This window comes from Polyodon spathula, chromosome 25 (assembly GCF_017654505.1).
Source record: "Polyodon spathula isolate WHYD16114869_AA chromosome 25, ASM1765450v1, whole genome shotgun sequence".
In the NCBI taxonomy this organism is placed as follows: domain Eukaryota; kingdom Metazoa; phylum Chordata; class Actinopteri; order Acipenseriformes; family Polyodontidae; genus Polyodon; species Polyodon spathula.
In genome coordinates, this window is record NC_054558.1 from 22,303,140 (window position 1) to 22,314,510 (window position 11,371).

Consider the following 11,371-nt stretch of genomic DNA (forward strand, 5'->3'; position numbering starts at 1 on the left):
CCCTGCCCCGCCCCTCTTTCAGAGCGCAGAACCACCGCGGGCAGGCGCTGCCTCTGCGTCCCTCCCCATTGAGAAATAGACCGCTTTCCTTTTTCTAAAATGTCTTGCAGGGAGTTTATATAGTGAGCGTTTAACTAAAAGCATGGTAAGTTTTACTTCAAATAAAACGAGATAAACGACTGGGAAGATAGATAGATAGATAGATCAAAAGATATTTCTATAATAAGCTGACATGGTATTTGAACGTCACCATAACGGAAAATAACATTATGAGGTGTGCAGTATGTATTGTAACAGACTGCCAGTATTGCTGATAATAATTTTACAGAATGATCTTAATTATAGCCAGCCTTGTCACACGAGGAGCGGAGTGATAGCGATCAGCAGCGCGCCACACTCATGCACTGATATGATTGGATGACACAAGCCTGGTTCCACATCAGCTGAGAGTCCTCTCCCTTGGGGTGGGGCGAAGGAGGCACAAAATCTAGCTCGGCCAATAAAAAAAAGAATAGATGCTGTCCGGTGTGTTGTATTAACCAATTGTTCTAATAATCAAAGGGGAGGCGTGACCAATCAGAGTAAAAGAATTGGCTAGACTTTAGGGGTGTGCCCAATTACGAGATACTACTGCAATCGAATGGGCGGTCCTTGTTCCTGCGCAGCTGCTCAAATCAGAAGAGTGTGCGAGTCATGCAATCAGAAGCTTACACGGGAAGTCTGCACACTTGAATTAAAAAGTCGTAAAGAGGCACTACAAAAATAAACGAGGAGTGCATCAAATGAAATAGGAATACAGTATCACAATAAAAAACAATACGTTGAGCCAGTACCTGTTGTCATATCAAACGTGGATCTCACATATGCGAGTCTGCTGTGAAATCCCCGTGCAAGCATTGTGAAAGCGAGTCTCGCCCAGCCAAAGCTCACCGGGCGTTGCAACAGAGTGGCAGTCTGTATTTTGAGTGGCTGGCACGGATGACTAGCTGAGGTAACATTCGGTGATCTTAGATTAGTGCCAAAGCAGCCATCGAGTAATGCGTCATGCAAGCAGAACTATTGGCACATTCTGAGGTCCACTCAGATGATAACTGGTGACGGATCTACATGCATCTATATAAGTAAAGGGCATTCTTTTCAATAAGCGCGTCACGTCAGTGCAAAGCCGCTTTGAAGGGGTCTCACCTGGAACAATCAGAATCAGGGGTTTGGGGTGAAACGGCTGTCCTTACTCGTAAATCCAACGTCATCAAGACTCACAACCTCAAAAGGCTGCCAACACATACTGTACAAGGTGAAGGGCCTCACTATGAAGCCCCGAAGCCACAGTAAATGTGGTTCATTTTTGGCTTGCATGCCCTGCTTCATTCAGATTGTGCAAAGCTTAACACCTTTCCAAGCTGATTCCTTAACAACTAACATGGAAGCAAAGAGCTGTGAAAAACCTGGCCTTCACATTTCTAATCTAGCGATTATATTACATCACTACCCATCAGTCCCCACTGCTGTAGATATTTCAATTCCTTTTCGCTCATTCTTTGAGCAAGTTCACTGAAATATTTACTTTACAAACAACAGCATCGTGTCTGCAAATCCAGACGTTGCCCCTTTGCAGACAGTTTGTCTTACAAATCCAAATGCTATCAGCGTTGTGAAAGCGCGATGACGTGCCCTGTTTGCTGACTGGCTGATTCCGGCAGAGTCACTGTTTTGCCATCCTTTGGGACTTGCATGTGCAATCTATTGGAGAAATGGGAAAGGTTCTGAGGGCACCCGTTCCTTAACCTCGCTTAGCCTTCTGAATCAATCACATTAATGCATTTAGGAAATTCTGCCTTTCTGCTCAACTGTCTCATACATTACGCATTCGTTTCTAATATTTACGTTTCAAAATGGCATTAATGCAATGCGAGCCCCCAGATTTAATTTTCTTAGTTGCTTACTCCCCCTTACCTGTGTATGATGCTTGCAGTCATTCTAAATGGCAATGAACTCAAATGTGGCTTGTTTTTAAATGGAAAACACTGTTGTTAAGGCACTTCACCCGAGTTAATTTCTAGTTACCTGCCATAATTATATGAGAGAGAGAGAACGAACACGGGCTAGATCAACCAAAGTCCTGCTGTTATCACTACAAAACTTGAATCAAATATGTTTTACTTACTAAGGTGTTTCTTACTAACTTACTTTCAAAATACAGCCTAAGAATAAATATAAATTTTAAGAATACCTCCTTATAGGTGCCGACTTATTACCTTGTAACAGAATGTGTATTTTGTTTTTATTCTTTGTTAAACCAAATAGCATTGTGCATGAATATCAAGTAAAAAGAAACATCCTCAAATTGAAATACTGATGACCAGTAATGACAATAAAATGCATTTATTTTGTACTCTGGACCTTTCAGCTTTATTGTACAACAAAGTCTTGAAGTAACTGTGCACATCCACTACAAATAACAAGAACTGCACCTGCACAGATACAAACAAAATCACTCAAGTTACACAAAAGTATACATACACACATTATATATATATATATATATATATATATATATATATATATATATATATATATATATATATATATATATATATATATATAATATATAACAATATATATAAAGCATCAAATTACCATAAAAAAGAAGCAACAGAAGTTAAAATCGACTGATGCTTTTCAAAACTGTTGAGACACATTTCAGCGCTCCTGTGAGGAAAGAGAAAGCAAAGACTTCGAGCAGATTGAAATGAAATGTCCTTCACCAGCAGGTGCATGATTCAGAGCTACGAAAACAAGTACACTGGCATTGTGATTATTATAGAAACATGATATTAAATAGATACGCTCTCATCCTGAACTGTGCTGGAAACTGTCTGATAAAACTCTGCGCTAACTTGTGTTTGTAGCTCTGCAACTTCAGGATCACCCGTTTATAAAGAACATGTATCATTTAGGCAACTTGCACTAAAAAAACAAACTAATAATCCAGACATTATACACGCTACTCCAAAATACATAATAAAACAATTCACCAGTAACAGTATACACAGGGTTACTCAGTGTTAAGCAATCCTTATTGGCAGCCCCACACAGATCTCTCTCTAATTTACTTGACAGTTTATTGACTGCTGTCATTACAACAGTATAGTTAAAGAAGAAGGGAGGGGATCATCTGCATGCTTCTTACTGGCATCACCTTTCCCATTGCAGGAGTGAGAAAGTGTAAAATCATTCATTGTCCATCTGTGCATAAACTAGTGGCTGCTGCATGAAAGGGAAGCCGTCAACAAATGCATTGGTGGGGTCATCACATCTACATTGCAATACTGTTTGTGGTGTGTGCATCTAATGCAAATTAGCCATGCAGCTGAAATTGATGAATAAATACTATCTGGTACATCTTTTCCATATTAATAAATGCATACTTGTGAATTCAAACCCTCGCAAGTATTTAAGGCCAATGCTGTCTGTTCAAAAGGCCTGGGATGGTTTCACAGACAGGCAAGGTTTCTAGTGTCACTCGTGCTGCTAAGTGGCTGGGGACAGAAAACACACAGGAAGTCAAATGAACCCGAATTTGTTGTTTGAGCGACGCACCTTGGGTTGTCATGAAGTGGCTCAGACAGCTTTTAATGCCTCAGCAAACTCTCTGCCAAGCTGCCCTGGATGGTTCTGACAAAGGAAATAAACAATACACTAATACCAGAAACACCCAAACATCAGACAGCTTTTAATGCCTCAGCAAACTCTCTGCCAAGCTGCCCTGGATGGTTCTGACAAAGGAAATAAACAATACACTAATACCAGAAACACCCAAACATCAGCGCTCCTGTGAGGAAAGAGAAAGCAAAGACTTCGAGCAGATTGAAATGAAATGTCCTTCACCAGCAGGTGCATGATTCAGAGCTACGAAAACAAGTACACTGGCATTGTGATTATTATAGAAACATGATATTAAATAGATACGCTCTCATCCTGAACTGTGCTGGAAACTGTCTGATAAAACTCTGCGCTAACTTGTGTTTGTAGCTCTGCAACTTCAGGATCACCCGTTTATAAAGAACATGTATCATTTAGGCAACTTGCACTAAAAAAACAAACTAATAATCCAGACATTATACACGCTACTCCAAAATACATAATAAAACAATTCACCAGTAACAGTATACACAGGGTTACTCAGTGTTAAGCAATCCTTATTGGCAGCCCCACACAGATCTCTCTCTAATTTACTTGACAGTTTATTGACTGCTGTCATTACAACAGTATAGTTAAAGAAGAAGGGAGGGGATCATCTGCATGCTTCTTACTGGCATCACCTTTCCCATTGCAGGAGTGAGAAAGTGTAAAATCATTCATTGTCCATCTGTGCATAAACTAGTGGCTGCTGCATGAAAGGGAAGCCGTCAACAAATGCATTGGTGGGGTCATCACATCTACATTGCAATACTGTTTGTGGTGTGTGCATCTAATGCAAATTAGCCATGCAGCTGAAATTGATGAATAAATACTATCTGGTACATCTTTTCCATATTAATAAATGCATACTTGTGAATTCAAACCCTCGCAAGTATTTAAGGCCAATGCTGTCTGTTCAAAAGGCCTGGGATGGTTTCACAGACAGGCAAGGTTTCTAGTGTCACTCGTGCTGCTAAGTGGCTGGGGACAGAAAACACACAGGAAGTCAAATGAACCCGAATTTGTTGTTTGAGCGACGCACCTTGGGTTGTCATGAAGTGGCTCAGACAGCTTTTAATGCCTCAGCAAACTCTCTGCCAAGCTGCCCTGGATGGTTCTGACAAAGGAAATAAACAATACACTAATACCAGAAACACCCAAACATCAGCAACACTAGATCCTAAACCAGCTGCTCCACAATCCATGCTCTGTAATCCATTTAAACAAACTCAACCTGGGTTCTAAAGTTCCGGTTCCACAGTCCATGCTCTGTAATCCATTTAAACAAACTCAACCTGGGTTCTAAAGTTCCGGTTCCACAATCCATGCTCTGTAATCCATTTAAACAAACTCAACCTGGGTTCTAAAGTTCCGGTTCCACAATCCATGCTCTGTAATCCATTTAAACAAACTCAACCTGGGTTCTAAAGTTCCGGTTCCACAATCCATGCTCTGTAATCCATTTAAACAAACTCAACCTGGGTTCTAAAGTTCCGGTTCCACAATCCATGCTCTTTAATCCATTTAAACAAACTCAACCTGGGTTCTAAAGTTCCGGTTCCACAGTCCATGCTCTGTAATCCATTTAAACAAACTCAACCTGGGTTCTAAAGTTCCCGTTCCACAATCCATGCTCTGTAATCCATTTAAACAAACTCAACCTGGGTTCTAAAGTTCCGGTTCCAGAATCCATGCTCTGTAATCCATTTAAACAAGCTCAACCTGGGTTCTAAAGTTCCGGTTTGCTACAAGTGCATTAGCTGGGGATTCGAGTTCTCACCTCAATTATAAACTTGATTAGCATATTTATTTATTTTGTGTTTGTTACTAAATTATCAATAAACATCCCCAATATCCCGTGATTTATGGAATGTGTGTCTAAAACATGAAACATTATGTAAACAACATATACAGCATGGCCATGCAAAGAGTGTTTGTGAACTACAGCCTTTAGGCAGCTTACAATAGGCTGGTTTCACAGATCCTAATTGGCATTAATGTTACCTCAAGTCAGGTAGTCCAGGGTGCTGTGAAACTAGCAATAGAAGTTTAAACATGACAGATTGCATCTTGGGTGCGTTCAATAGTTTCAGCACTTCAGATCCACATCTTACCAGTGTACAGAGTAATCTTCAAGTCAAACCTGAGTACTGCATAAAGTGGTGATCCAAATTCTTTCTTTAAAAAACAATACAGATAATACAGAGAGTACTAAAAACAGCTCCCACTCCCCCAACTAAAAACGAAGCTAATTAGGTCTTCAAGATGATTACAAAAGATGCAACTGACTGCTTTGTTACATGGCAGTAATTAAACAAGAGGATGCCACTGCTACGAGAATGCACTTACACTTACAGGCATGCAAATAAACATCCAAGCACAGCGAGTGCTTAAAGGGGTTGTAAATGCATGACGCAAACAAATCTTTGACCCTGCTCAAAACTTCACAGCCATCGTCACCATCATTACTGGAACAGCGACGGTGCTTCAGAGTTTGGAACATACATTTCACAAGTTTTATGACGTGCCAGGGGGACCGATTGCTGTTTCAGTTCTAAAAGCAACGGATCTTACCTACGGTTCCCTTGCAAGTGCACTTTTCCAACGTAGCATGGAATTCCGTCCACGCTGAGGAATTTGAATTTTGAATCTCTGCACGTGATCCAACTCCTACACCCCTAGGGGTGAGGGTCAGGCTGGTGACTGTGCTCCGTCCGCTCTGGTGTGGATGGGAAGGTTATTAGTAAAAAAAGACGCACATCTCAATGCAATGCCAGATATACATCAAGATGCCCCCTATAAAACATCCCATGTCAAAGTTCATCACAGCATGTCTGCAGTTCTCTCCCATGACTACGCCATGCGTTTACCACAGCCTACCCTGACTTGACACAGTTCTTAATATTTTTTACCATGTTTACCATTCTACCCTGATAAACTTGTAGAAGGGGTCTTGACTGCACAAATTAAACACTAAAAGGAACAAAACATAGCTGCCCAAATAACAGAATACAGTAGATGCATGCTGTCAGACACACAAACAACAAGGTCATCAAATTACAGACCACTCACCTCTCATTTTAAACTTAAACTACCACAAAACAAACAGCCCAACTCGGAGATACACATCCGCTCTTGTAAGGGACTCGGGCATCATGTTGGAAGGCAACATCCTATTCTAACATGCATGGAACCCTAAAGATATATTGTTCCCCCCCAATAGAGTGCAATCTATTTAGGGTTAAGTGATGATAACATATGCCGAGGTTTGTATTTTTTTTCTCCCTGAGATCAACTGCTGTCTTTCAACATGACTGCAAGATCCCTTCCCAAAGAGATATCTCTTCCTGATTCGAGACAGTGCTCTGCTGGGACAGTGACAGTCCAGTTTAGACTGGCGTTTCTCAGTAACTTCCACATTGGTCACAATAAATAATATTTAAGACTACAGTGTTAGGAATCCAGTGTACGTGTCAAGCTTAAAATAGTTGGAGGATTCCAGTTTAGTCACTGGGAGATGTATGGGTTTGATAATGCGATGTGTGAGCCCACCGCTCCTTCAATTGAGGCCCACACTGTAAAACCAATGCTCTGTGAACAGAAGGCAAGGTTATTTTCAGCTGCATTGCATCTGGCTTCACAAAGTTCCTTTTTGACCTAATCCAGGGGGAAGCTGTTCTCCAATGACATCATAAAGACCCCCCCCCCCCCCCCACCCCCACCACTAGAAATGTGTTGTGGGGACAGCATCCCCCAAAATTCTTTTCTTTTACATTTAAAACAAGTACAAACTCTATTTAAAAAGACCACATGACATGACGCGTCTAAAATAAAAAGACACTATCTAGGACTCTCTTGTTTGATTTGACAGAAATGCTTCAATACAACTAACAAACGGCAGGCAGATGCTGGTGTGAAGGCTCTAGATACTAGTGTGCCAGTTTCAGGCTCGGTAGCTAAGTAGACAAGGACCTACACAACTAAGCGAGAACATCATTCAACTGCATTGTAATACTGGCACAGAAAATAAGACTAACACTTGCATAGCCATCTGTGCCTTTCCATGTATTCCAAGAGCGAAGTTTCAATAAGCTCATCGTAAAACCTGGAACAGCTCACATTTCAATACAAGGGGAGCATTTTTTACAATCCCTCTATTACAAAACATTGTGCCTTTTAATACCAAACTCAGACATGTGCAATTAATCTTCCAGTTCTAGTGTCAGAAACAAGGGAAGCGGATATTTCTATGGACAGGTTCTGACTCTAAACCCAGCAGAGGTGCTATTTTGCTGGAACGACTGGTGGGCACTTAATCAGATTTTGTGCGCGCAAGTGTTCGTGGAGTCTATAGAAAATCCAACATCAGAAAAGTGTGCAAGCAATACAGAAATACTACTGCAAGAAATAGGCTGTTTTTTCACATTACTGTACCTAAAAATTTAAATTCTACAGCCTTTACGAATCATGCACATGTGGTCTTTAACAATAACTATTAATCGTCATTATAATAATAATACTACTACTAATACTGCACGGCTTTGCTTCTGGCCGGGGGTCCAGCTCCCTTGTCTTGCTGGTGCCGGAGGGAGCAGAGACCCCTGCCCTGCTCCCTTGTTACTGCTCGCTGGAGCGGTCCAGGCTCTCGATGACCCTGCTCAGCCGGATGTTGAGCAGGCGGATCTGGCTGTCCAGGTGGTCGATCTTGTCCTCCAGGGTGCTGCCCCCCTTCCTCCAGTATGAGCCCATGGGGCCGGTCATGAAGTAGATGGCCATGATGAAGCAGAGCGGCAGCACGGCCCGCTCAGGGTCCCCCTCGAACTTCTGCAGGATGTAGAGGCAGGACAGGGCAAAGAGCGCCACGCGCACCAGCCAGAAGAAACGGCCGAAGGCCACGTGGAGGAGGTAGAAGAAGCCGCCCAGGAAGAGGGACAGGAACCAGTAGGCGAGCAGGACCGCGGCCACCAGGAGGAGAGCCCTGGCTGGAGAGCTGGCCACCGAGGCGGGGCTGAAGTAGTGGCTCAGGTTGGACGCTGAAATACAGAAACACACACAGATTGAAATTTATATCGCCGTTTAAGGCAGGTTTCAAGATCGTAGCTTTGAGAGCATCTGCGTGTGGGGATATTGACCTCTCCAGTGGGCACCCGATTTGGTGAGCCGGTCTGTGGGGTTCGTAACGAACACTGAGCAAGCTGCTCGCCCTTCATACGATGTATTAAAGTGGATTTCAACACAAGGTACCCCTGCTGCAGGGACTGAGGTGGAGCGAGGAAGCCTCTACCGCCTGGAACAGGGCACGCACAATCCACAAAACTTACAGTCGATCCCCAAGACGTCCAGGAGGTCAGACCAGATTCTCCAGACGGTGTCCAGCAGCACGTCCACACTGTGCACAAACCGCTCCGTGGTCTTCGAGAAGAACTGAGGAGTACATGCAAGAGAGGGACTTGAAATTCAGAGTTCATTCTCAAAAGAGCCTGCGAGAGCCGTGAGAGCCCACGAGGCTGGCAATGAACTATACTTTTTTGGGGGGAGGGGGGGGGGGGGTTATTTGTGAACTATATTTTGTGGGGGGGGTTTATTCGTGTCATTTTTCACTGCTTAATTTTTTGCTATTTTCCAGTTATATGTGGCTTTCACTTTTTATATACTGTATAAAATACTTGTTTTCAGTTACTTTTGTTTTTTTCTGTCACAACATTGTAGTAATTCGGCAGTGCTCGCACACTTCAATTATACCTTCTTTCCTTTGCTGTCTTTCACAAGGAAATCCTTCTGGTCACAGACATATTCTTCTGGGGGTTTTGTATGTTTTTTTTTCCTTACATTCTGCCACAATTTACAATTCTATTTTAAATTCCACAAGCGTGTAAATACTATGGGCTGTATCATAGTTTAAAATCTCAGGAGCAAGAGCATCTCATTTTAAATCTTGCAAGCCTGTTATAATCCTCCAATAGGAATGCAGGGATTTGCTGCCACTCGGTAAGAGATACAAGTCAGGGACATTGCTAGCCGCACTGGTAAAGGTTGTTTGTTCAGGTATTTTTTCACAGGAAAGGGTTCAAGTCAGCGTGAACTGTGTAACCATTTCCAGTGTTTCCACTGTGTGTATTGGATATACACACACTTCAGCGTTCTCTTATCTGGGGGGTTTTAGCAGGTAGCAGGAAAATCAGAAGTTCTAATTATAACTTTGTATAATTCCATCTAGGGGAGCTGAAGGAGTATTTATGAATACTTCTCCATCAGATTTGCTGCCCGTGCTAAGTGGCACCAGCAAAAGCTGCAGTGCAAGTCAGTGGGGTGTTACTAATTCACCTGACAATAAAAAGCAGCAATGTGCAGGGATTAGCACACTCTCAGAGATTAACTTTCTCTACTTAGACCCTTTTGGCGTGTTTTTGTGCACTGTTCCATATAGCATCATCTAAATGATATACTGCATATTATATGTCGGGATCATTTATTTCCCAGAATACAGCTGTTGTTTGGTGACACGGTTGTTATTTCTGTGGCTTCCATCTTTTATAATAGAATACAGAGACATCTTAGTAACTCCCTTACCCTACCATATATATATATATATATATATATATATATATATATATATATATATATATATACACACACAATTGATACTTTTTATTGGTCTAGCCAGGGCCAATTAATACAAACAATGAAAATAACTTAATGCAAAAAAAAAAAAAAAAAAAAAAAAAAAAAAAAAAAACCCCAAAACGGAACGCGTTTGATCGCGCATTCTGTGAGTATCCATTTCCTGACAGTGCATCGTGCGTAAAGTGCAAACTAAAACACACCGCATTGCAATACTTGCAGGTCATCGATGCAGTGTTTACTGCCTTTATTTCACGGCCCCGCACAGATGCACGTTTACCTTATGCAGAGCGCGGATATTGTCCTCTCCGAAGATGTTGCTTAGGGCTTGGTACACCCCGTTCGCCGCCCTCCGAAAACTGTTCTGTGAGCTGCGATGGCTTCTCGCCGCCTCCGCGCAGAGCAAGCACGCCGCCAGGGCGCTGACCAGCAGCAGCAGCTTCACGACCTTCATCGTCTGGCAAGATGGACAATCAATTAGTTACAAGTTACGATAATTAGCAGGACACAAGAGTGTGCACAATGCTAACCCCGGAAGAACCTGCTCCCACTAGAAATGCACCACCTTCCGCCTAGCTTAAGAAGCTAAAGCCCTCTGTGCTGCCACCTGTCATCTGCACGGTGTAGCTGTGCAATAAATCAATCCACATCACCTACTACTCTGCGTCACTCTTAAAGACATTGACTCACAACCGCTGCTCCAAAAGTGTCACCCAATCTGTTGTTATATTTGTCTATTTGTTATAGCATTTCTTAACTGACAACATCGGTTTACAGACAGTAGAAGCTGGCGTTCATTGTTCCTTGCATCCGTGTCAGTAAATGCAATTCATTATAAAACAGCGACAGCATTCACTAGTATTCACAGTGCGCACACTTTATAAGAAATGAAGATGCCTGCGTTATGTTCGCGTTCATTAGTTGTTTGTGCTGCGTTTGCAGTTCAAAGTGTTCTCACCATGTCGCCAGTCTACTGGTTATTTAAAAACGTTGCGGAACTCCTGTTTTGTGTCCGAATATCAAGCCGGGTTGGTTAGTTGTAACTCCCCGGAAGTGCTGTGTTGTGTCG

General features: G+C 42.3%; 1 protein-coding gene across 1 annotated transcript; it reads right to left on the minus strand.

Moving 5' to 3' along the window:
- Positions 1-3,740: 3,740 nt before the first annotated feature.
- LOC121299466 (BRI3-binding protein-like) lies at positions 3,741-11,331 on the minus strand. The gene is made up of 4 exons (XM_041227175.1): positions 11,261-11,331; positions 10,583-10,759; positions 9,003-9,105; positions 3,741-8,714 (listed from the first exon to the last, which is right to left on the minus strand). The coding sequence occupies exons 1-4, from the start codon at positions 11,261-11,263 to the stop codon at positions 8,299-8,301; spliced, it is 699 nt and encodes a 232-aa protein (XP_041083109.1). The 5' UTR covers positions 11,264-11,331; the 3' UTR covers positions 3,741-8,298.
- Positions 11,332-11,371: the final 40 nt, after the last annotated feature.

Bases quoted from the DNA above. Each gene is read 5' to 3' on its own strand.
- LOC121299466 (XM_041227175.1), bottom strand. The intron at 9,106-10,582 runs GTAAACGTGCAT...TGTACTCCTCAG, and splicing joins ATATCCGCGCTCTGCATAAG to TTCTTCTCGAAGACCACGGA. The intron at 8,715-9,002 runs GTAAGTTTTGTG...TCTGTATTTCAG, and splicing joins GGACGTCTTGGGGATCGACT to CGTCCAACCTGAGCCACTAC.